The sequence below is a fragment of the Marmota monax genome, unplaced genomic scaffold (assembly GCF_021218885.2).
Source record: "Marmota monax isolate L192 unplaced genomic scaffold, Marmota_monax_Labrador192_F-V1.1 WCK01_AAM20220418_F8-fsc00001, whole genome shotgun sequence".
Taxonomy (NCBI): domain Eukaryota; kingdom Metazoa; phylum Chordata; class Mammalia; order Rodentia; family Sciuridae; genus Marmota; species Marmota monax.
This window is the reverse complement of record NW_026693777.1, coordinates 32,819,401-32,846,760: the sequence shown is the minus strand read 5'-3', so window position 1 is coordinate 32,846,760 and position 27,360 is coordinate 32,819,401. Positions and strand designations below refer to the sequence as shown.

General features: G+C 38.7%; 1 protein-coding gene across 2 annotated transcripts; it reads left to right on the top strand.

Annotated features, from left to right (window-relative positions):
• On the top strand, positions 1–27,360 carry Ptgdr (prostaglandin D2 receptor). 2 transcript variants are annotated; one of them, XM_046461832.2, is made up of 3 exons: positions 1–979; positions 7,422–7,662; positions 24,412–27,360. In XM_046461832.2, the coding sequence occupies exons 1-2, from the start codon at positions 134–136 to the stop codon at positions 7,641–7,643; spliced, it is 1,068 nt and encodes a 355-aa protein (XP_046317788.1). In that variant the 5' UTR covers positions 1–133; the 3' UTR covers positions 7,644–7,662; positions 24,412–27,360. The 2 variants fall into 2 exon arrangements, with proteins under 2 accessions (XP_046317788.1, XP_046317787.1); XM_046461831.2 differs by lacking the exon at positions 24,412–27,360 and having other exon boundaries at positions 7,422–9,430.

Below are 27,360 nucleotides of genomic sequence, written 5' to 3'. Positions count from 1 at the left end.
CCCTGCCGCCTGCAGAGCTTCCTTTACAGTTCAGCCTCTTCACCAGAGCTGCGCGGGGAATCGCCGGGGGCTTCTCGGCACCTGGGCACCGGGGCTCACGCCCTCCCACCGCCTCCACTCGAGCCCGCCCACCATGAAGTCTCCCTTCTATCCATGTCAGAACACCACCTCGGTGGAGAAAGGCAACTCAGCGACGATGGGCGGGGTACTGTTTAGTGCGGGCCTCCTGGGCAACCTGCTGGCCCTGGGGCTGCTGGCGCGCTCAGGGCTAGGGTCTTGCCGACCGCGCCCGCCGCGCCCGCCGCCCTCGGTATTCTACGTGCTGGTGTGCGGCCTGACCATCACCGACTTGCTGGGCAAGTGCCTGATAAGCCCGGTGGTTCTGGCTGCCTATGCGCAAAATCGGAGCCTCCGAGGGCTAATGCCTGCGTCCGGTGACGAGTCACTGTGCCAAACCTTCGCTTTCTTCATGTCTTTCTTTGGGCTCGCATCGACGTTACAGCTCCTGGCCATGGCTCTGGAGTGCTGGCTTTCCCTGGGGCACCCCTTCTTCTACCAAAGGCACATCACCCTACGCCGGGGCGTACTCGTGGCTCCGGTGGTGGGTGCATTCTGCCTGGCTTTCTGCGCACTGCCCTTAATGGGTTTCGGGAAGTTCATTCAGTACTGCCCAGGCACCTGGTGCTTCATCCGGATGGTCCGCGATGACTCGATCTGGGTGGTGGTCTACTCTGTTCTCTACTCCACGCTCATGGCGCTGGTGGTTCTTGCCATCGTTCTGTGCAACCTTGGGGCGATGCGCAACCTTTACACTATGCACCAGCGACTGAGACGACACACGCGCTGTGGACTCAGGGACATCGCGGAGCCAGGCGCGGGAAAGAAGGTGGCATCCTCACATCCCTTGGAGGAGCTGGATCACCTCCTGCTGCTGGCCCTCATGACAGTGCTCTTCACTATGTGCTCTGTGCCTTTAATTGTGAGTAGCTGGGAGCAAAGTTGTGGGGAACTGGGGCGTGCTGGGCTGCTGGTGCGGGGCTGGAAGGGTGGAACCCGGTGAACCCCGTGCCCGCACAAGAGGATCTGCGTCCTGGGCCAGGAGGGTTTGTCACTGTGCTCCTCAAGTCGGATTCCCTCCACAGCCCTAAGATAAAGTCCAATTCGCTGAACGAGAAGAGGGAAGGTCAGGAAAAGGGAAAGAAGACATGACCCAGCAAAATCCTTTCCATTGTGACAGGACTCCCTCCTGTCTGCTTCCCTCTGGGGAGCTCTCAGGGACAAAAATCCCTCAAACCTTGGAGAAGTTTGGCCTTTCCGTGACAATACGGTTCCTCTGCTTTTCCTGAAGGCTAGGTGAAGTTTTATTTCTTTAGATGTGCTCATGGTTTTAATGGTGTAAGAAATGGACGAATGGCGTCTGAGGGTTCTTTTCTGGGTGTTGGGGTGGAAAGGAACTAAGGGACAGTTTAATTCTTCCCCATTGGCTTGCAGATTTAGTTTGAGTGAACTTGGATGCTCTGTTGCAACTGTTTCTGGTGCCACCGCGGGAGGAGGTGTGGTAGAGGCTAAGAGGCTGTTTGTATGTGGTTGCAGCTGGTGGTGTCGTTTTGACAACCTGCCTTGACAGGTTTTGTTTCTATTCTGGCACGTGAGTTGGCATGAAGGCCATTATCTTGGGTTTTAAGTTACTGAGGGTTTGAATTACCCCCCGTTTTTAGGGTATTCATTCCTGGGGGCCCAGACACCTAGAAGTGGCTGGCATAGGAGAAGACTTTTTCAGCATAGCTCCTCCCCCTCTCTCCCACCTCCAATGTACCTGTTTAGCAAAAACTATATTTGAATAAATTACAATACATAGCCAGTTCAAAGTCTTTGGAATCAGAGACTTATGGGACTAGGAAAGTTAAATTTCTTACCAGGATATAGCAATTCTGGATGTTAGTTTCAATGGGGAATCAAAGGGAGACATAAAGAGATTTTCCTTTAAATGAAGGTCTTAATGTGTGGAGGATGCATAACCTGTAGCACTATCATGCAGGATTAGGATCAGAACTCCATCAATCAATCAGTCAATGTCTACATAAAAAGGCAGAGGTAGACGTAGTAGATAGATACAGCAATGGTTCTCAAACTTTAGAATGCTCAGAATCATCAGCAGGCTGTAAAAAGAAAGATTACTGGGTCCCACACCCCCAGGATTCCTTTAGGATGTTTTTAGGTTTTTAAAAAATGTTTATTTTATTTTGTTTTTCTTCCAAAGCAAGGGGTTAACCCAAACCTCACACATGCTAGACATGTGCTTTACCACTGAACCACATCCTTAGCCCTAATTTTTATTCTTTACAAGTTTCCAGGTGAAGCTGAAACTGCTGGTTCAGGGATGGCATTGGTGGAACCACATTCTAAACAGAAGTTGGCAAACAAAAGCCCACGGGCCAAATCTGCCTGCCCGCTATTTTATGTATAGCCCTGAAGTTAATAATAGTTCTTACCAATGAATATTTGCAACCAACCAAGACCTTTAAGTCCCAACTAAGCCAAATACTATTCCATTAAAAAGTTTTATTCTTCTCCATAGTAAATTTGTATTTAAAAAATTATTATTGCATCCTGAATGTCATCAATAAAAATTGTGGAAATGTATTTTCTCTTTCTCTCTCATTATCTTGGTACTACCACATGGTAATGATTTTGCCTCTTGGTCTTTAAGGCCTGAAATATTTATTGGTTGGTCCTTTATAGAAAATGTTTGCAGACCACCTTAGTTGAAATCCCACTTAACCTAGGCTCTGATAAAGCAGACATTAGCCAAACCATGAAATTTTTGACCTGAGTTTGAATGTTATAGTAAAAATAACACAGAAAGCAACATAATACAGTGGTAAGAGCATTGCATTTGGACATGTCTCTAAGGAGATTTGAATAACTCATATAAGTTTAGTGAGAAGCAAAAAAATAATGGACTTGAAGATGATTTTGCTAAAAAATTTTTAAAGTTCTAAATATGTGTAATATTGATAGAATTCTTCACAAGAATCATCGTTTTCTAGAAAGGACAAGGGTTTTGGTGTAGGACATGGATTTGAATCAGGCTTCATTACTTACTGGCAAGGATTGGCACTTATTTATCCTCTAATGTCAGCTTTCTCATCTGTAAAATAAAAATAATCATACTGTTTTCTGTAAGATAGATATGAAGATTTGAAATTACACACACACACACACACACACACACACATGCACAGACACACACAGGTGGAACATCCCTAATCCCAAAATCCACATGCTCCAAATCTGAAACTTCTGACAATCAACATGATATCACAAGTGGAAAATTCCACACCTAACCTCATGTGACAGTTTGTTGTCAAAACTCTGGCACACTCAAAATTTGTATAAAATTACCTTCAAACTAAGTGTACAAGGTCCATATGAAACAAATGAAAATCTCATTTAGACTTCTATCACCAAGATATTTCATTATCTATATACAAATACTACAAAATCCAAATAAATAAATAAATAAATCTTAAATCTGAAACAATTTTGGTCTCAAGCATTTTAAATAAGGGATATATAGCATGTACAGTATGAGTGTGTGTGTGTGTGTGTGTGTGTGTCCCCAAACCAGTGCCTTTGTTCAATAATTAACATTACTCTTATTACTAATTATAGCTTACATTTCTTATTATTGCTTCCTGGATATAGCAAATTAATCAAAAGATATAATCTGCTTGGGAAATAGTGTTATAGTCTAAGGTTATGGTTCTCAAATTCTTTATGATTTCAGTACCCCTTTATACTCTTAAAAAATCATAGAAACCCAGAGGGTTTTTATTTATGTTGATAATATCTATCAGTATTTATCATATAAGATATTAAAACTAAGAATTTTTAAAAATACTATTGCAAAGAAGATATCAAAGTCTACTTCTCATGTTTTAGTACTGGTTCAAGGAAAGCATTGAGATTTCAAAATGACTTAGTGAATGATATAAAGTTATAGCGATTATAGCAAGTAAAACAAAAAAGCGTATTAAAAGTAAGAAGTACTAGAAACAATCTCTGAAAATACACAAGTGTACTCTCAATCTAGAAAGGTCCAAAAAACCCAAAAATACACAAGCACAGATTAATGCCATTAGCCACAGAAGTGGTGATGTCATCACATGTTATACAACCTCCATAAAATTCACTGCACACCTTCTACAGAATGAGAATGAGAAATATAAATAACAGTTTTATGAAAAGTTTTGACTTCTTTGCCACACTCAATGGGTTGAGACCTCACACTTGAAAACCACTCATCCAAGGAATGGAACTAGCAACTAGAAAAATAAGCCTATATCCAACTTACTCGTAACATAATTATTGTATTTCATCAGGCCAGTGAAAAATTTTTTGTTTCCAGTGCTGGGGATTAACCCAGGGCCACAAGCATGCTCTGCAAGTACTTTACCACTGAGCTACACTCTCACCCCAATCTTGAGTATGATTTTTAACATTCACTTCACAATATTGCTGGATTAGAGTAAAATGAGTAGATTGAATTTTCAAATTTGCAATTTTGTACAGCAGGAAATATACAGAATATGGAATGAGCTTTAGAGGCAGTTTGCAGCACATTCTCTAATGTGTATAATATACTTTCACCAGATTCTTTTTATCTTAGAAAACCACAATATATTGGAGGTTGGAGGGGGAGCAGAGATGGATGAGAGGGGGTGTGTACGTAGAAATGAGTTATAACTCTTGAGCAGTTTAAAAGCTGGATAACGATAAATACGAGCTTGTGTGATTATTTCTTCCAGAATCCATGGAACCGGAGAAGTGGTAGAGGACATCCTGCATGCATTGAGACAGATCTTGTGTGTATGCCATTTTGGTGGCAGAAAGAATAAATGAGATGCTCCTTTCAAAGGGGGGATTAGAAACATATAAGGGATGGGAGACAAAAGAAGGGCCCAGAGGAAAGGAGTTAAAGTAGATTAAAGGGCTAGAGAGGAAGGCACATACTAGGGTGTTATGATGATGAACTGGGTAGAAGAGGTCATCAGATGGAGACCTCTCCAGCAGACATGGCCTGCCAAGTCTCCTCCTGGTTGGCAATGACAACATTTTCTCAATGACTCCTATCTCCATCAGAAGGTAGTCGTCTCATGCTGTCTTTATATAATTGAACCACTTTTAAAATGCCAGGTGTAGAACAACATTCTTCTAATACAAATCTAGTGACTTGAAAACACAGATAACCCAGCAGGGGTGTAGCTTAGTAGTAGAGCACTGGCCTAGCATGTGTGCAGTCATAGGTTCAGTCCCCAGCAATACATACACACTCTCTCCTTCCCCCCTTTCCTCCCTCCCTCCCCCTTCCTCCCCCCCCCCTTTCCTCCCTCCCTCCCTCCCTTCTCTCTTTCTCTCCCTCTGATACATTAATAGAACTGACATGGCAAACACTGCATAGAAATAAAATGATTTGTTGTAATTATAAGAGTATCATTCAGTTACCCAGATCCCACTAATCAAGCATTCTTGCATTATTGGAATTACATTGTGCTGTACTCCACTTTGAAGAGAATGGGGCAAATGTAAAAACAAACTCATGTCAACTGCTTTTTAAAATCAACTTAGTCGTAGAGTTTATTATCATCCACATATTCATTCAGCACACATCTGGTATATAGAAATCCAAGACACTCTGTAGTTCATTGTGGAGATATAAAATGAGAAAAATGGCACATGCAACTACATAAGTCCTAAATCGATGATTGGGACCATAGGGAAGTTTGGCAGAGGACAGGAGACACTCCAAACTGAAAAAAATAATATTAGCTAATTATTGAGTCTTATATACTAGATCCTGAGCTCAAGGTTTTCCTCATACCATCTCACTTCAGACTTCACAAAAATCGCTCAGAAGGTAGGTACAATAATTTCAACTGTAAATATGAGGAAACAGTAATTTCCCTGAAGTCACACATCAGGGGATTCTAATCCAGACAGACCCTAAAGTGGAGTGGGCTTAGCTACCACCTCAGATAGTTTTGTAAAGGGTATAATATTTGGGGTAGACCTTGAAGGAAGGTATGATCTGAGTATATAATCAGTTTCCATATCTGTAATATAGGGATAATGACTGTACTTCATAGATTTTGGGGGGGTGGGAGGGCTAAAGATAAGATGAATTTTTTTAAGTGCTTAGAACTGTGCCCAGGAACAGTAGGCTTTATGTGGGCATTAGTCATTATTATTGCTATTAGTGTTATTAAGCAATAGTTATGGAAGAAGGCATTGAGATGTAAGTAACAGCTGAGTCCAATGTAGGGCATTTTCCTAAAGTGCACTAGATTGGGGTGGCTGAGCCTACTGAAATGCTCCATTGAGCAGTATTGAAAAGGCAAGGTAATTGTTATGGGAAGAAGCATCTTCTCCAGGAGATGCTCTTTGATTCCCTTGAATAGGTCCATTCTGCACTTATCCATATCATTTTCTAGTAATACTGCATTTGCATAGTTTCCATTCCATTAGGGTCCATTTGCCTCATTATGGATTTAGAATCTCCGGAGGCATAGGGTGTATAATGGCAAAAAGAACAGGTGGCCAGCCTCAGCCTGAGTAGGAAGCAATGGCAGTACTGATCTAGACAGTGTTGGTTGAATGGCAGGAAGAGCTGTGGTCTGAGGCACATTGCAGGGTTTCCAGGAGGCTTTAGGACCTCAGGGAAGACCAAGACAATAGGTAGCTAGACACAGGTAAGTAGGCTTTTTTTTTTTTTTTTTTTTTTTGCACGTTTTTCCTCCCTATCTTGAAAAGAGAATGTCAACCACAGAAAGATAGCAATCTATACCAAGGAGAACTAGGACACTGAGGTGAGCACATGAGGTGAACTATTCCTTTTTCAAGTCACCTTATGTCTTTTCATTGTTGTATTTCCTGTCTCTTCACATTGATTCAGTATTATTGATGCTTTGATATAGGTGATGTTTTCCAAGTGTGACTTATTTCTAAGCAAACTGATAAGAGAGGACAGGAAGCAGGTAGAGAAGAAAGAATTGAATAAAATACAGGAGTAAAGATACTAGCTGGAGAGACTGTATTTATGGAAGCGTGGTGACCCTGTATGTGAAAGCTGTCAGTGGGTCTTCATGGTCTGGCTGGGACCTAGACACCAGAGCATGGCAAGTGCAACAGCCACAGGGGGTCCATCAACCAGGTCTCCTACATACTCCTCAGTTTCTCCATCTCTCAGACTCCTCACTAACACCTGTCAGCTTCAGTGACCTCACCTACTTATAAATTTACCAAAAATGAGTATTCCAAGTTAAGCTGCCATGTTCTTACAGAAAGGTAAGTGACATAAAGTGAATCAATTGCTGTCACCAACCTTCCAATATCATAATGGAATGTTTTTCTTCAAACAGTATCGTTCCTACTATGGAGCTGTCCAGGATGCCACTGAAGAATCGGACGATCTTCTAGCCTTGCGTTTCCTGTCTGTGATTTCAATTGTGGACCCATGGATTTTCATCATATTCAGAACTTCAGTATTTCGAATGTTTTTCCACAAGATTTTCATAAGACCTCTTATGTATAGAAACTGGCAGAGCCATTCCTATCAAACTAATGTGGAATCCAGTTTGTGATAGAAGCTTACAATATCTGGTAAGTTGGAGAATATATCAGTTTCAGATAAAGATTTTTTAAAAAAGCAAAAATATATCAGTTTCAGACCCATGATTTAAAAAAAAAAGCAAAAAAACCCTTAAATCCTTAAAGATTTTTATCTCCCATAACAAAAGCATTGAAACATATTTTCAGAAGTATTTGATATAGTTTGAAAATATGTTGCCACTCTGTATTCAAGAACCATTTCAGTACATTTTTTTTCATTTTGTGTTATTAACAACAACTAAAATGTTGTATGTTTTAAGCAATGTTAATTGTCTTATAACAATGATATTAATTGTTCCAACATTTGTATCTGGTGCCCCTAATTTTTTTTTTACAAGAAACCTATAGATCTTTATTTAAATATAGTAGAAACACCACTATTTAAAATTATGTGATAAATGTTCTTTAAAAAGCATATCAATGTCTTACCCTATTCATTTCCAGTGATCCCTGAATTATTTTATCTCATTATTACCCCCTGTTTAGTTATTATCCTGGCCAATTGGTCTAGGCAAAGCTTGAATCATAGATGTTTCTCAATGTGGGAATATGACCAGGTTAGGCATTTGGAGGGGTCTTCCCGAGCCACCATTTAGGGGTACTTAGTGTTCAGGCGAAGATGCAAAGCTACAAGTAGATGGGAAGAAATATCTGACTGTGGCCCACAACTCAGACAAGAAAATATTATCTTTTGAAATCTAGCCTTTTAGTATTGAGGCAGGGGTATCAGTAGGAATCAATATTTGAGAGTGGGCACACTATGTTCTTCCACTTTTGGAAACTCCATTTAGAGGCTTATCATATTGATGGGTTCTTTGGGGGTAGGATTTACTATGCTTCTTGGACAAATACTGATGTGTGACTTACCAGAGAGCTGTGTTAACTGAGTTCGGCTGCGTGAAGTAACTGGGCATTTGCATAGAGGAACGGGGACTCAGCCAGCCTCAGTTGAAGCTAATGGCCATGGCCATAACACCTTCCTATAAAGACCACTTTCTGCTCTTATGGAGACAGCAAAATGTTACTGAGGCTCCTGTGGGCTGTGCTTTCACAACTGAAACAGGACACAGCTCAGAAGGAGCTCAATCAAGCACTTTAGTTGGACATTTAGAAGTTTACAAAGGTTAGCCAAACTGTGACCAGAACGGCAAAGTGGGGAACCACAGCTGTAGCTGAATCAGAGACTCAGCCCCACATGCAGCCCGCACTGTCACCTTGGGTAAAACAACTGGGGAGGGGGGGAGGCGACAACAACCAACTAGAGGGGATCCAGCATCTCTGGAGTTCCTTTGTACCCCTGCACACTTGGACTCTGAGGTGGAAAGCTGAGACCTCCAGCCAGCAATCCCTCCTGGGGACAAAAGTATTTACCTGGTTTCCAACTTCGCAGTAACTTCCTTTTTTTCACCTCTGGTTTTGCCCACATCTCAGAGATGGTATTAACCTGGTAATATACGTTTTTGTTTTTGTTTTTTGTATAGCAAAACTGTGAAAAAAAACCAAATTAGGAATATCAGAAATATAATTTGAGAGTATGACATGATGAAGAAATTCAGTTGTTTTTCAAGTTTAGCTTTTGTTTGTATGTTTAATGTGTATATGTGTGTGTGCATGTGTGTGTGTGTGTGTGTGTGTGTGTTCATATATTTTTTTTTTGGTCAGAGGAAGTACATCTTTTTGTCTTCTCCTTTTGAAAAATGTGTTATGATAATTGTTCAGAAAATTTGATAAGATCCTAAATAAATCAACAAACATAATTTTTAAATATTTTGCTCAAGTAATTACTTTTCTTAAAAGGGCTGTGATTTCTATTTGTAGCAAACAGTTGCCAGCAATATTGCTATCTCTAGTAGTATAATAATGTGAATTTTTATATCCTATCCTGTTATAATTTATATTACCATAACAAATTTTCATGGTTTATCCAAGGACTTGGTGCTCCTCATGGTTTCATATGAAATGTCCATATATCATCCTGATGAAATCCATGTCAAGTTAAATCCTACTCTGCAGTAATATTCATTGATTTATTCATTAGTTCATTAAGTTGACACAGATTTTGTGTCAAGCTACTGATTAGGTGCTGAGGAAAATAAGACTCAGTCCTGGCCCCCAACTGCTGGGTTGTACACTGCCGGGAGAAAGGATTGCAAATAATTGTAAGGCAGTGTAGAAATTCTTAGTAGTAGGTGCACACACACCAGACCAGGGGTGACACACAGGGCTGACAGGAGAACTTCACAGGGGAAAGACACTTCAGTCAAGCATTGAAAATGAGTAAAAAATTTGACTGACTCGAAATGAAAACTGGAAAGACACACAAAGAGTTTACAAGAGATATGAGGAAACATATATGATTAATAAATGCTAAAAAATATCCAGCCTAATCAAACAAATGCAAAAAACAAAGTCAGATTATCAAAGACCAAAGTCCAAAACAAAAATGTCTCATAAAAAAACAGAGGTTATTGAAAGATGGACATTCATATTCTAGTGCAAAATAGGAGTTAAAGTGTTCCTTTATATTGTTCTAGTAATTCCACTCTAGAGTATTCTCCTAGAGGATAATCAGTGTTGCTGTCAGAATCATGTACAAACCTTTTCTTGGTAGCCTTATTTATAAAAGCAAAAGAATGAAGATAGCTTGAAAATGGGTAAAGTAAACAAATGTTCAGATATGTTTATTTTTATATAATATATATGCACAGAAACATGTGGCCATTAAAAAGTTTTTTCTCAAATACAACATTAAGAAGAGAGCTTACAATATAATAGTTACAAACATTAAGAAGACAGCTTACAATGTAGTACTAAGTGAAAAGGGCATGATACATCAATTTAAATTATAACTCATAAACATATATGCATAGAAATACCTTGAAAAAATTAAGCATGAGCAGAACAGGTGGTGCATGCCTGTTACCCCAAGTACTGAGGAGGCTGGGGTAGGAAGAGTGCAAGTTCAAGGCTACCCTAGGCAACTTAGCGAGAACGTGTCCCAAGAAATTTTTTAAATGTCCTAGGCATATAGCTAAGTGGTAGAGCACTTACCTAGCCTGTGGGAGGGCCTAGGTTCAATCCCTAGTGTTGGGGTTGAGGGTGGGGAGAAAGAGAGAGAGAAAGAAAAAAATCAAAATGTAAGTGGAGGGTTCTGGAGGGGAGCATGAAACATGGGTATTGTTTTGATGCACATTTCCCCCACAATTCTTTGTATTTTCTAAGATTTCAAACAAAAAGTATTTCTCTCACATGAAATTCTTTTTTGTCGCATTCTTCACGACTAAAACACTCAAGGTCACTCCAGGGGGAATGGGCTGCACAAAATAACCACACAGAGACAGACAAATACCTTTTTCTTTGGGGTCCTGTGAAAGCTCCTCTGACCTTAGGGGTCCATGGAAAGACAGAGAGCGAGTAAGTGCTGAACCCTTTTATTGGGAAAAATCCATTCAAATTTGAGGCAAGGGGTCAGGTTTCAGAGGGTTGAGTCCAGCTTAGTGATGTCTGCTGTCAGCAGATTGACTAACATCTAGAAAGGCCACATCCAAAGGCAGAGAAAGAGAAAGGGGAGACACAAAAGGCGTTTCCATGGAACATTCTATCCCAAACAGGGCACAGGAGTAATATCACAAAGGAACAGGTAAGCGTAGCTCAATCCATGTGGTGACACGCCTACGTCTGAAGATGCATCCTCAACCTCCAAGACTGGGTCAATGTCCAGGTCACTACAAGATGTAGTGATGGTCAAAGCCTCTCCTCTCAGGGAAGGAGAATGGAATCATTCAGAGTGGCCACCTCCCACACTTTTTCAAAAGAATGAATAGAATTGGCCTGAATAAACCAGGGGAAAGGTGGGAAGGAAGAGCTTTCAGGTCTAAGGGAAAGGCACACAGAAATAAAGGAAGGGCATTCCTGGGCTTAGAAGCTCTATTTGGCGGACATTTGGGATTTAGGACCAAAGGTGGCAAGAGAGTGGCTGAAAGAGTGGCAGGTTTCACATCATAAGAGGTGTCCATATGGCAGTGGAGGGCTGGAACTCTGTGAGACCCAGATAACTGCTGATGACTGAAGGCTTTGAAGGCAGGGTGGAGTTGGGGGAAGATCAGACTGGTGCTCTGGCTTGCAGACAAGGCAGCTGGGGGTGATCCTACAGACCCCAGGTCACTTGTGAGTCCCTGCACTGGACCAGGGCTCTGGGCTAAGGAAGAAAATGAACTGAAGTACAACCTATCCCTCCCTGCTTGCCCTTTTGTGGGCTCCACCAACTAAGATGAGGGGGCCTCTTTTTGATCATGTTTGTACTTGAAGACGGACACAAAGACTTGATATGTGCAGGCCCTAGGGATTCCCAGCTGCAGGGGAAAGAAAGAGGCTAGGAGGAGCTGGATTCAAACACAAATTGCACACAGTGTGTAGTAGGTACAGCTGACAGGATCCCTCCTCAGGACTCAGTCATGGCTTTAGTTCTTTCAGTTGCATGTACTTGACCATTTTCTGCTTCTTGGTTTTAATGTAATCAGGAACAAGTTAGAAAAGGAAAGAACTTCTGAAAACACAGCATGTTTGTCTGCCTATTCCCTTGCCCACCCCCTTTCCCAGTTTATCTGGACAATATATTACAGCTACTGATTCACATGAAGTCTCTAGGTTATCTGTGAACTAATTAATTATATGCTACCCAGTCAGGTTAGGAAAGAGTCAGTTGTTAGGACTGGTTAGTCCCCAAAATCTCTCAAAGGCTAACTTTGAAAGGTATTCCTGAAGCTTTAAAAGAGAGGGGGAAACCCCAAAAACACAAAGCACTTGGATGACCCTAGACACTCACTAGCCACACAGCCTTCTCCATCTGCTTATTGACTGAGGTGCTTCATGCTTCAGGTCAGTGCTTCTCAAAGCATGGGCCCTGACAAGCAGCAGCAGCATCACCTGGAATGCATTAGAAAGGGAAATTCCTGGGCCCTACCTTGGACCTATTGAATCAGCATCCCTGGGGGTGGGACCTCTTGTAATTTCTTTTTGGAGTTCAAGATCGCTGGTGTGGGTGTTCTTCCAGGTGGAGCAAAGCTGAGCTCACAGTAAGTGGGATACTGTAATTAGGGCTCCCTTTTCCTGTCCTTGCACAGTTGCCTAATTCAGTGGAAAGAATCAGCTGGCCTCACCCACTATGGGCAAGGTCAACATTCCAATCTTCCAGATAATTAAAAAAACCTGCATGAACTCAGGAGTCAGTCTAGTCTGGACAACATCTGCAGTGAAGTTGTTTAGCACCTATTATGTTCTAGCTACTGAGTGTGTGAAATCAAAAAGGGGAAAATGAAGAGATGAATTTGGTTTATTATTATTGCTGTTGTTACTTAAATGCTATGACCAGAGTCAAGTAAAATCTGATAAGTGTTTTTAAGTCAAGCTTGCAGGGTCTTAGGATGATCTACACTCCTAGAAAAAATATGGAATCTAATTGGAAATACAGGATGAATGAAGTTAAAGATCATACAGTCTTTTGCAAATGTTACCAAGTTTTGGAGGATGGAACATAGATTTTAAACCAGCAAAGTCCCAAATCAGAGATAATTGATGTTTAAGATTAGTCTAGCAATGCATTGTATAAACATGTGGGCAAACAATGAAGTTGGTACCTTGCCAATGCCAGCTTCTTATCAGCACAAAATAGGATGAGGAAACAATAAACATCACACAACATAATGAATTAGAAGACTTCTTTCATTCCCACAAATCTAAACCACCCAGAGTTCTCAATTAGGTTTTAAAAATGCATTTTATAAATGAGTATGATTGACACATCCAAAATAAAATGACTCCCCAAAAAAGAGATAAAGATAATAATGAAACCAAAATCTATCCTTCAAACATAAAGTAATACTAGACAAAGTAGAATTTAAGCCAGAGAATTTTAAATAGTTAAAAAATCAGTACGTAATTATATTGTGAAACATGCATAACCATATTTATAGCAATCCAATTCACAATAGCCAAGTTATAGAACCAGCCTAGGTGTCCATCAACAGATGGAGTGATAAAGAAAATGTGGTACATATACACAGTGAGGTTTTATTCAGCCATAAAGAGGAATGAAATTATGTCATTTGCAGGAAAACGAATGGAACTAGAAAGTATCATGTTGAGCAAAACAAGCCAGACTCAGAAAGCCAAGGGTAGTATGTTCTCTCTCATAAGTGGAAACTGGAGAAAAGAATATTTAAAAAGGGAGTTAAGAAAATAGGAGGGAGACCAGTAGAGTTGAGGAAGGGAATCAGAAAAAGGGAGAGGGGAGGGGAAGAAAAAATACTAAGGAATGAAATGGATTAAGTTATGTTATGTGCTTATACAAATATGCCACAATCCCACTATTATTTATAATCATGATGCACCACTGGAAAAAATATACAATCAGTAGTGAATACAACATTGAGTTGTTTGACCAAATAGTGTGGCAATAAAAGTACAAAGGAAAAAGCATTAGAACATGAGAAATAAAATATCACTATTGTCATGGATTATTTCATGTATCAATCAAGATAGATCAAATAGACAAAAAGATATTAATTTAAATAGATTTATGTATTTGTTGTCACATTACTCAATCAGATGGATTTTTATCAGATAGATAGGTTATGTTTATATGTTTAGGACAGACTGTTTTAAAACATAGACTATGGTATATAATTCACCTACAATTCACTTTGGGGACCCTGGAGGCACTCCAAGAAAGACTTGGATGGAGTGGTTCTTCAGAGCAGCTCAAACTAAGGTTCAACAAGAGGTTTGAGTGACTCTGAAAGATACATGCCATATATAAAATCACAATGTGGGCAGAGAAAATGAACAGCGTTTCAAAAAGAGCCCAAACTTGAAGTCATAAGGACAGAATTTCTGACTGTTAAACATAGATTTGTGACCTACCTGCTTTGTGCATGTGAGACTCAGTATTCTGTCATCTAGGATGAGTATTGTATTATCATGATTTCAGTTAATAATGGCTACTGATTCTCCAAAGTAACACAAGAAATGTGGGTCACATCGAGGCAGTAGGCAGGTTGGAAGAGAGCTGCTAATGATCCCCATCTCTGTCTCTTGGTGTCTTAGCTTGTTTTCTGGTGGTATAACAGAATCCCCGAGACTGGGTAAATTATAAAGAACAGAAATAACGTTTCTTATAGTTCTGGAGGAGGCTGGAATGTCCAAAATTAATGTGCTTGCATCTGATGAGAGCCTCATCGCTAAATCATGTCATGGCGGAGGGTATCACTTGGCAAAAGAACAAGTGTGCAAGCTCATGTCTCTCTTCCTCTTCTAATGAAACCACTAATCCTTGTGAAACTCAACAGAATAAAATAAATAGCCACTTTTCCTATCATGGGAACCCAGCTCTCATGATCTCATCCAACCCTAATTACCTCCCCTACCCCCCAGTTTCAAATACCATCAACATGTGAATTGGGGGATTAAGTTGCCAACACCTGAACTTTTGGAGGACACATTCAAACCACAGCTTCTGGTATTCGTGCCCTTGGGCAATCCCTTCCCCTCTAGTGTGAGCTGGACCTAGAGCCTAGCTTCTAATGAGCTGTGTACAAGGAGAAATACCTGGGATGTTACACCCTTGATGTCACCAGCCTTGCTTGCTGGCTTCCTCTGATGGAAGCCAGCTGTCATGCTGTGAGCTATGGAGAAGCTCACATGGGAAAAACCTGAGGGAGGCCTCTGGCCAGTAAGGAACTGAAGCCCTCAGCCCCCAACCTAGAAGGAACCAAATCCTCAACCACCCCATGAGTGTTCTTGGAAAGGAATCCTTGTGAGTCTAGCTTGGAGCTGACTGCAACCCCCACAGTCATCATTTTTTTTAAGTTAACAAATGATAATTTTAAATATTCAAGGAGAACAATATGCTATTTTGACACCTGTGTACAGTTTGCAATGACCAAATCAGGTCTCTCCATCATTAACATATCCATTACCTCAAACATCTATCATTTCTTTATGTTAGAAATATCAAAAAATCCTTTCTTTTAGTTATTTTGAAATATACAATTATTAATGGTAGCCACTCTACTTTGCTACAGAACACAGAACTTAATCTTCTTAACTATGTTTTTGTACCCAATAACTAAACTCTTTCCATCCCTACCCTTCCCAGGCTCTAATGACTGTGTTTCTACAAGGTCAATGTTTTCAGCTTCCACATCTCCTTCAGAACACAAGATCTTTGTCTTTCTGTGCCCAGGTTATTTCAATTAATATGATGTCCTTCAGGCTCGTCTATGCTGCCACAAATTACAGGATTTCATCCTTCCCTGTGCTCGGCCAACATCTTGCCTGTGACTTGTGAGAGACCCTGAGTCAGAGGAGTCAGCTCAGTACTGTCCAGGTGCCTGAACCACAAAAATATAGGAAATGTTGTTTTAAGCTGCTAAGTTTGGGGGTGATTTTTTTTCAGCTTTCATCACTAATGCAATTAATTTCATTATAATTAAATTAAATTAATGGATATCAAATGATCTACAAGTCCATGGCATAGCTTACTGAAAGATATGATACATGGAATACAGATAAGCCTTGATTGTATACTAGGTTCTAGAAGGAAAATCTCAATGAATGTAAGAAAACAGAAATTGAACAGTGCATTTTCTCTGATCAACAAATGCATTTTTATTTAAGTTGAAACGAAAATATCTAATTACATTTTCTTCTCTGTGTTTGATCATATGTATTAAATAGTACCTACAACATGCATATGCAGTCTAAATAATAAAGCATATAGTGAATATTCACACAGACATCATGCAGATCAACAAACAGTACATTTTCAGTACTCGTGTGTCTTCTCTAAAGCAGTCCCCTCCTTCTCTCTGGAAGTAAAGACCATCTTTGCTTTTCTTTATTTTACTACCTGTGTGGTAAAATATATAACATGCCATCAATGAATATTTGAGTTGCTTCTATATTTGCCTATTACAGAGACTGCTGTTTGATGATTCTTATTGTATCCTGTGTGGAACAGGTGCAAGATACCTCTAAGACATATACCTACGAGTGGAATTGCAGGATTATAGGATATGAGTAATCCTGAAATCCCACTCCTAGATATATATCTTTATTGTATTGTCAAAAGCAATATCCCAACACTTTCATTGTTGGATCTTTTATTTTACCATTCTGGTAAATTTATATGATTTCTTATTGAGGTTTTAATGTATTTTCCTTGTAATAATAATGATATTGTACCTCCCTTGTACATTTATTGGTGCTTGGAAATCTTTATAAAGCTTTGTTCAATTTTTTGCCTAACTTTTTAATACAAATCTGTCTTTTCATGTTGCTCTGTAGATGTCCTATCTATAGTTCCTTTGTCAGTAATATGTATTGCAAATATCTCTTTCCATTTCGTAATGTCTTTTTACTCTCTTTGTGGTGACTTTTAATGAATTGAAAATTTTATTTTATTAGAGTCTAATTTCTTAAGCTTTACCTTATGGCTAAGCTTTTGTTTTAGTCAGTTTTTTTGCTGTTGTGACTAAAAGATCTGACCAGAAATAAACTTCTCCTCCTCTAAAGGAGGAAAAGTTTATTTGAGGGCTCATAGTTTCAGAGGTCTTAGTGCATAGAAGGCCGGCTCCATTCCTCAGGGCTTGAGATGAGGCAGGACATTACAGCAGAAGAGTATGGCAGAGGGAAGCAGCTCAGATGGTGATCAGAAAGCAGAAAGAGAGACAGAGAGACTCTCCTCATCAGATACAAATATATACCCCATAGCCATACCCCCAATTCCCACCTCTTCCAGCCACATTCTACCACTTCAGTGACCACTCAGCTAATCCTTATAGGGAGATTAATTCACTGATTGGGTTAAGACTCTTATAACCCAATTGTCTCTCCTCTGAACATTCTTACATTGTCTCAAATGTGAGCTTTTAGGGGACACCTCACATCCAAATCATAACAGTTTTTTATGTCTTCTTTGAGAAATTTTTCTGAATCTGGAATAATGAAATATTCTTTTATATTACTTTATAAAAAGCTTTATAATTTTGCCCTTCATTCTTTGATTACTTCACCTGTGATTTACTTTGTACATGGTATGATATAGATATCTAATTTTGTATTTTTTACCCTATACATACTAATTGTCCCATATAGATACTAAATACCATTGACCCTGTCATTCATTGACAAGTTCATCCTTTTCCCATTGGTATTATGTCTGTCACATATCATTTTCAAATTTGTATGTCTCTTTATATTTCACTGGCCTATTGTTTTAGTTACCATAGTTTTATATCAGGTATGTTAAATACTTCCACCTAGTTCTTTTTCAAGTCATCCTTGTTAATCATATATTTCTCTGTAAATTTTAAAATAAGCTCACCAACTTTCACAAAACTCTGTTGAGATTTTCACTGGGATTGCACTAGCTCTATCGATCAATTTAGTATATCTCCCAATTTACTTATATCTTTTTCTGTCTCTTTATAAAGGTTTCTAAAAATTATACAAATTGTAAGTAGACAGTGGAATGAATTTCCAGTTAACACATCTAAGTAAGCAGCACCAAGATCACAAAGCAGAATACAGAGTTATCAGAACGTCAATGCCTTTAAAATTCCCTTTTAGTTACTAACCCCACCCACAAGTAGAAAACACCTTCTTGCGTTTTAATTCCATGTAATCATTTTGCCCATTTTAAAATTTTATGTAAATAGAATCCTCTGGTATGTACTTGGTCTCCTCAGCATTATGCTCATGGAAGCCATCCAAGTTGTTCAGAGAGTTACATTTTGTTTAATCTCTTTGCTATAGTGTATAGTATTTCACTATGAAAATTTACCATGCTAGTGAACTCATTCTATTGTAGATGACATCTGAGGGATTTCTAATGGGGGCTATTACAAATGGTAATAATAGAAATGCTCATTACTTAAATAGGTGTACAGAAGTAATATATTGTGACTTACACTTGCGTATCCCTGACACACCTATTCATAGGTTTATTGGCCTGTTGCTATTTCTGCCTGTGAAGGATATGTTCAAATCTTTTCCCTATTTTTCTGTTCAGCTATTCGCCTTAGCTTATTGGTTTTCAGGAGTTTCATACTCTGGATCTATTAGATTCTTGAGTTTTAGGTGGTGTGTGGCAAAATTTTGTATGCTGTGGAAAGCTTAGTGGATCCAAATGTACTTGGTTCCCTGGAGTTCAGAATGAGAATTTAGATGACAAATGTTACCTGTATCTATTCTTATGATTTCTGGCCTATGATGCCTTTATTTCCTGGTGAGCCTAGATCTTGTAAGAAGTCTTATTTCTGAGACTATCTGCTGCTTGAAGTGATGGTGGCTTCCTCCAGGTATCTGTACCCTCCAAGTACCAGGACAAATCCAGAACTACTCCAGACCAATTCAGGACACCAGGGACTGGGAATCTGGGGTGATGCTTATAACTGGGTCAGGGTTTTCCCTTTCTTCCTTTCCCTGTTCTGTGCTGTTTAACTTTTTTTCTCTTCTTTTCTTTTTTTTTTCTTACAATTTCCCAGGAGTGGGGATTGAAAGGAAAGTGACCTCAACACTTGGAGCGACCAAGAGATCTTTATTGCAGAAGTGCAAAAGAGGAGAAAGAGAGAGAGAGAGAGAGAGAGAAGCGAGAGAAGAAAGAGAGAGCAAGAGAGAGTGAAAGCAAGAGAGAGGGGTCCAGCAGGAGAGAGTTTTTACAGCCAAAATCGAATGGGGTCTCTGGGTCTGCAAGCTGCCTTGTTGGTGTACAATGATTGGATTATACAGTAGTTGCTAAGGGTGTCATCTTCTGCTTTGAGGCAGATAGGATAGGGGTCAGATGTGGGTTTCCATTGCAGACGGGTGGGGGTCGAGTGTTCAGCCTTGAGTGGGGTTGAGTGTTCAGACTTGATGCAATCAGTTGATAAAGGACCATACAGAGAGGGGTTTGAGTGCCCGGGCTATCCTGCAGCTAATGTTTGTTCAGCCTGCCCTGCACCTAACAGGAATTAGGTGGTGAACATGGGTTTAGGTTTTCTTCTGGTTCATTCTTAACCTAAAGAAGTGGCTATTTGCAGCCTGACTTTATGAAGCAGGATTTTCTATGAGACACCCTACCTTCAATGTAACTTAATTTCTGACTTGCAGGTCCTGAAAAGACATAAAAAAATAAGAACCAGATTTCCAGAGAATCCTCAAAAGAGGAAATAAAACTCAAACTTGGAAAAAGGTCCAGTCTCACCAAATGCAAAAGAAATTGAAATCAAAATAGTCAGACAGGATTTTTTTGGCCCATTAAATTATCAAAGCATTTTAAAAACAGTAGAACTCAGTGCTGGATAGGTGTATTGAACTTGATATTTTCTTTAGTGATTGATGATATATGAGTTGGCATAAACTCTCTTAGAAAGTGATGTAGAAAAATGTACTGTCATTTTTTAAAAGATCACATTTCTTGATTCAGTTATTTCACAGCCAGGATTAAGTCCTAGGAACAGAAACCCAAATGTGGAAGGTGAGGGTGTGGCTCAGTGATAGAATACTTGCCCAACCGGCACAACACCATGAGTTCCATCCTCAACACAAAAAAAAAAAAAAAAAGAAAGAGAGGGAAAGAAAGAAAGAAAGAAAGAAAGAAAGATGAACCAGCCAACAAACACACACCATGGAAAATGCTACATGATTAAAAAAATATTAAATATAACTGTTATTAACAATTGGAAGCAATCTAGCTGCCCAGCAATGGGAGAAATTATTATAATTTATGCAATGGATATGATTACTAAAATATCACTATATAGAAAATACGATAAGAAAACAATATGCAACATTTTATGTATATTTTATAACAAACTAAACTAGAAGCAAGATCTCAATTAGAAATATTAATCATAGTAAAGTTTAGATATTATAGTTAGTGCAATTTAGATATTATAGTTAGTTAAAACTAGATTTTCCTGATTATTTCCAAATGGCTTCTTTCTCATTTTTCCCTATAAATTTTTAATTTTATTTTCCACCTTCAGAATATTACAAAATTCTTGATATTTAAAAGGTGATTGAATTTTGTGAAAATAGTATAAGAATTGATAAATATGTTTCAAATGTAACAAGTTTCACATATACTATGTACATGTTTTATCATAAAAGTGACTGAAAGAATATATTTCTTGGGAAAGGAAAATAAAGGTTGAACTCTGTAACAAAGGATATATTTAGTTATAAACTAAGGCAAAATCTATAATAGAAATAAAATAAAAATACATCTTGCTATATTTATGATTATTTAAAAACCATTCAATATGCATAAATACTGTTTTGCTCATTCTAAAATACAACTCATTAGGAAAATCTAGGTTTGTTCTATCTAAGTACCTAGATTTATAAATAAGAGTAGCCATGACAAGGGTAATAATTCCATTCAAGAGTCAACCTCTTTTACATGTAATCAAAATTCAACCTCAAAACTTGGCAATTAATCCCCCAAAACCAAAGGCTGAATGTTCTCTGTGATATATGGATGCTAACACACAACAAGCTGGAAGGAGGAGAGAAGAATAGAAGTTCATTGGAATAGACAAAGGGGAATGAAGCGGGGGTGGGAATAGGAAAGACAGTATCTATGAATGCATGACCAGTATAACTCCACATCATGTACAACTATGGGAAGTTATACTCCATGTATATATAATACATCAAAATACACTCTACTGTCATGTATAACTAAATAAAAATAAAAAATAAAAATTTTTTAAAAATAAAATTTAAAAATATATGCAATAAACCAAAAACAACTTTTAGTAAGTTTCGATAAAGAACTTTTCTCCTCTGCCCCCAGGTGAAGTTCGCTAGGCTTTTCCCAGCATGGAGAGAGGTCTGACAGTTCCATCTTTCTCTACACTTCTTGGAAAATTTCCACCCTTTTGATCTCCAATCTTTGTGCCTAATAACTTAAGTGTTCATGTATACAAATTCTTCTAAATTATACAAAGCAATAAATAAATATAAGACTTGATGGCTACTAAAACAAAACAAAATTTGGCAACTTCTGTCAACCCTGAATTTTTATATTGCTCCTCTAGAGGGCACACAAGTTCTTAAAATATATTAAAACTGCAAATTGAGAACTGCAGAGCCAAAGGAGACCTGCAGGGAAACACTAAGAGACCTAAGGATTTTTAGGCTGAGATATACAGAAGACAACTCCAACTAAGAATCATTAAGTTTCTATTATTAGAGATGCTTTTAAGTGGTGCAGTCTTTCTCTGAGTACATAATCTTTTTGAGTCCAAGTTCCCGGTGGAGAAGGAGATGATAAAAAGGAAGAGAAAATCAAAGATGCTACTTCCAAAGCCCTAAATTAATGTCATAGAATTACAATCATATCCTATGAAGTACCAAAGAAAAGGGCCATGAAGCTACTTAATATTCTGTGTTTGGTATCCTGTTAAGGTTTGATGTCTCAGAGCACCAAGTAAAGGAAGCAAAGAATCTGTAGCTATAAAGCATTAGTTTGTCTAGGAGTCTACCCAGGCAGGACAAGTTGGATCAAGGACCTGCTATGCCCACTGCAAAAGGAGATGGGGTTTAGCTCTGGCCAGTTCTCAGTTTACAATTGCCTCAGTCACTCTCAAGCCTTGAACCCACTCTAGAACTTCTTATCTGTGTATGCTGGATTTGAATTTTAAAATTTCTAAGTTGCATAATCTTTTTCCCATAATCCAATTTTGCTTCAAAGTTAAGTTGGCATCAAGAGCAACACAGCCCCTTGAGAAGGATTTATTCCTCCTTCCAAGGGTATACACCCAGACAGCAAGAAGGCAGCAAAAAGAGAAAATTCTCAGAAGCCTGAGAACTTTTTTTTTACCCTGGTTCCTAACATGAACAATGGAAGTCTTCACAGATACTCAAGCTTGCCCCCAGAGCTCTCTGGATCCACAGTCAGGGGAGTAGCAGGATCACCTCTGGCATCCACAGGTGAAAATGGCCCATCAAAATCTTCTGTTTGGGGATGACTTACTCAGGAATCTCTTCCTTCCCTCAGATGCAATCTGATGAATGAAATAAAGGGCCAGGATCCAGGGCTCCTACCCTAGCTGTGGAAACTGCAGAGGCGCTATGCTTCACTGTCTGTAGAGACTCCTTGCCCATCTTCTTTGCACATTTGGCCTATTTGTACTATTTATTATCATTAAATATTGATGCATGCATTGTAGAAAACTGCATTTTAAAAAAAAACTAGAGAATAAAAACTGGTAGAGCACACCATAGTTCTACCACCAGGAAATAACTACTGCAAACACCATAGTGTACATCCTTCCAGATGTTTATGTACATGCTTTGCCAAAATGTGACCTACTATGCTGTTTTTGTTATCTGCTAATTTTACATAAGGTTCTCTAGCTTTCCATCAATATATTTTCATCTTGTCTAGGCCATATTCAAATTTCCAAAATATGTTCTCAAAATGTTCTTTATGGTTCATTTGTTCAAACCACAACCTAGTTTCAAATCTCGCTTTGCCTCACAGACCATTTTTCTCTTTGTTATGACCTTAATTTGTTGAAAGAACCTAGCTAACTGTCCCACTCTCTGAGTTTGTTTGCTTGTTATTTTACTATGCCATTCAATTTCCTCAACCCCTAAAATTTAAATCTGAAAGTTAAGATTTGATGAGTTAAAGCATTTTGTGTGTGTGTGTGTGTGTGTGGCTAGAATGTATCATAGATGCATTTTGTATTGCATTTTTGTTAGAGAAGATTGTTAGCATTCTCACCTAGGCAATGGTATGATCTCCTGGGCTTTTAATTTAAAAATTAATTCTCCCTTTATCCCTTGAAACAAGATAGTGATCTCTGGTATTACTTTTGTGAATGTCTAGGTCCTATCAATCATATACCTACATATTTTAAGAACAATTGAGCATACTTGTCTAAGTTGATAATTTTTAAAATATTCTTTTTGGTTGTCAGTGGACTTTTATTGTTTAATTTATTTATATGTGGTGCTGAGAATTGAACCCAATGCCTTACACATGCTAGGCAAGTGCTCTACCACTGAGTCACAACCCCAGCCCCTAAGTCAATAATTTTAATAGGGATTATAGAATGCTTTCTACATTCTTGGCTAACATTCTTCTGTAAAGTAGAACTTTCCCTCATCAGTTGAGGCTATTTAGTTATTCTAAGATAAATTTCTTACAGAAAATTTGGATAATGCTTAAATCCTTCTCTTTAGTTACTAATTGTCAAAATAGAAAGTCAATACACAAGCCCTTTCAAATGACCACATTAGTTCTGTTTTGGTGTCTCTCCCCCACACACACACATACACACCCCGCCTTTATAGACACATGGATTTTCATCATTCAATTCACTAAGTTATTATGCTTTATTATTCTTTTTGATATTCAAACAGTTGCAGGCTTTGGCCATGGCTAGGTTATTTTTACATATATTTTTACCTTAGATTTTATAGATAATACTACTTCCTCTGGGCACTATCCTAGTCCCTAATACATGCTTAATATTTTTTGCTAGTGTTTTTCTCTGTCATTGATTTAGGTAATATTCTCATTCTATAAACCTCTGTACTTTTTGCCTAATGTAAACAACTTTCTAGTTATTAATTTTCAACTAAAGTTATATTTAAAACATATTAAAAGTATCTCTGGTCAGCCAAATCCATTCGGTGTATCCATATTTTCAAAAATATGTTGTTGTTCTCTCTTCTCCCAAGGTCTTTGTCTTCACGAGGAGGTAGGCAGGAGTCAGAGCATGAAGTTTTGCATGCCAAGGTTGAAGAATTGAGACTTTTACTTGACAACAATCAGGAGACACAGACCAGCAGGGGAGGATCATGATCAGATCTTTTGGGAATGATTCCTTGAGCCACATGTAGAAAATTTTACAGAAATGAAAAGGACCGAAGACTGAAACCCATTGGCAACCTAACCTTCAGTAACTCAGGTCACCAGATCTAAGAGAATGGCAGTGGGGATAAAGATAAGAGATTCAAAAAGTGTTTAGAAAGAGTCATCAAGAGGATTTGGTGATAAATTTGATGTGGAGGGCAAGAGGGAAGAGACAAAGATGACTCCAGGTTTCAGTCCTGTGCAGCTGCGTGGGCCACAATGCCACTCACTGTGGTGGAAAGCAATGGATGAGAAGCCAGAGTGAGGGTGAAGTGGCATCCTGCCTTGGTAAATGCCATCTTCCACCATGCCTTATCCTAACAGGAATACAAAGGACCCCACTGCCAGTGAACGCACTTTCTCCTCCAGAAGGCAAGAGCACACATTTTCTATTTAAAATCACTGACATTTCCTCTTCTTTCTTCAACAACTTCCTCCAGTTCTGCCACGGGATTTCCTCCCACCTGCATCTGTGTCCACATATGCTGGCATCCATCCAATCTCAGTGGAAGAAATGTACCTCCTCTTTATGGTACCTCTCTTCTTGAGCCCTAAGTTCTTCTTGCAAATTCTCAGGGAGTTTGTACCATTACTGATTTTTGTCCAGAAGGGAAAAAAAATCATCTTTTTCTTCCTTTTTGTGGGCTGGTTTCCTCCTATATGTTATTACCCATCTCAGGAAGCAAACTCCCAGCTCTTCAAAGTCATCAGTATTGTCTTTATTCCAGTCTTTACTTTCTCATCTTAGGCTCCCTCCCTATTCTGTCCTCTAGCTCCTCTCTACTTTCTCATAGTAGTGAGGTTCTTTTCCTCACTACTCTACCACAAGAGCTGTCAGCAAGGTCACCGACATAGGTATATCCTGTAAAAGGTGGGGCGATTTATCTGCACCATCTTCCAGCAGCAATGGTCCATAACTCCCTCCTCATTCAGACCACACTACCTGGTGAATGTTTTCCCGATGCCAGCCACAGTTCTAATCCTTGGGGACACATCAGTGAATTAAAAAGACAAAGATCCCTGCCTTTTATGAACCTAAATTCTAGCAGGGGGAACAGTTAACAAGCAAAAATCAATAATTAAATTCTGTGTTACGTTAGATGGCAGTAAGGGCCATGGAGAAGGGAAAAGGTACACACATATAGTAATAGCTTTGGGGAATTCCCTTTTCAACACATAGTTATCACTATAACAACACCCTATATGACAATATTGACAATGAAATTAAATTATAGAAGAGTCTATAGCCCCACATAATAAAAATCAATCATATTTCATTTGCTGTCTTTCTTTGTAAATTATTTTATTTTATTTATTCTTATTAGTTATATATGACAGTAGAATGCAATTCAATTCATATTACACAAATAGAGCACAGTTTTTCATGTCTCTGGTTGAACACAAAGTAGAATCACACCATTCATGTTTTCATATATGTACTTAGGGTAATGATGTCCATCTCATTCCACCGTCTTTCCTACCGCTATACACCTTCCTTCCCCTCCCTCCTCTTTCCCTATATAAAGTTTGTCTAGTCCTCCTATGCTTTCCACACATTATGAATCAGCATCCTTATATCAGAGAAGATGTTTGGCATTTGGTTTTTTGGGATTGGCTTAGTTCCTTTAGCATTATATTCTCAACTCCATCCCTTTACCTGCAAAGGCCATGATTTTATTCTCTTTTAATGCTGAGTAATATTCCATTGTGTATATGTACCACATTTTCTTTATCAATTCATCTATGGAAGGGTATCTAGGTTGGGACCACAATTTAACTATTGTGAATGGTGCTGCTATAAACATTGATGTGGCTGTGCCCCTGTTGTATGCTGTTTTTAAGTTCTTTGGGTATAAACTGAGGAGAGGGATCATTTGCCATCTTTCTTTCTTTCTTTCCTTTTTTTTTTGAGAGAGAGAGAGAATTTTAATATTTATTTTTTAGTTTTCAGCGGACACAACATCTTTGTTTGTATGTGGTGCTGAGGATCGAACCCGGGCCACACACATGCCAGGCGAGCGTACTACTGCTTGAGCCACATCCACAGCCCATTTGCTGTCTTTCTTAAGTCAGTTATCTTCTCCTAAGCTTCCTGCATTGATGTGAGGATACTGGAGAAAAGACTGAAGACAATATGAGAACTCAGAAGAAGGGATGTTGGAGATTTGATATTTTCTAATTGATATTATTTGTTGGATTCTGGGAGCAAGCCATAGAAAAAGGCATAACCTGACTCCTTTTTCACCCCCTTTGCAATTATGCCAAGTGATAGCTACTAAATAGCTGTCAAGTGATTATTTAATAGTGAAGAGTAAATCAGGAACTCAAAGTAGGATAAATGATCCGGGAGTGGAACTTTCTATGGGTAATACTTTTTGTTTTAATCTTAAAATGAAACTATTGTGCAACTACAATAACTATAATAAATATGGATTTATTAGTGAAAAAGGCAGATCATTTGCATAAATGACTATAACAATTTCTCTTTCCCTGGGTGCACACAGCCTCCATCAAGAGATTCAGTCTAGGGCTGGGGTCGTGGCTCAGCGGTAGAGCGCTCGCCTAGCACATGCAAGGTCCTGGGTTTGATTCTTAGCACTACATAAAAATAAATAAATAAAATAAAGGTATTGTGTCCAACTACAAATAAAAATATATGCATATTTTTTTAAAAAAGAGGTTCAGTCTACTTCCTGGTTTCTTTTATCTGGCTGGCCTTGGCTCTTACTTCAATAAATAGAATGTGATGAAAGTGATGGTGTGAAACTTCCATA

Bases quoted from the DNA above. Each gene is read 5' to 3' on its own strand.
- Ptgdr (XM_046461832.2), top strand. From the start codon at position 134: ATGAAGTCTCCCTTCTATCCATGTCAGAACACCACCTCGGTGGAGAAA. The intron at 980-7,421 runs GTGAGTAGCTGG...TTCTTCAAACAG, and splicing joins TGTGCTCTGTGCCTTTAATT to TATCGTTCCTACTATGGAGC.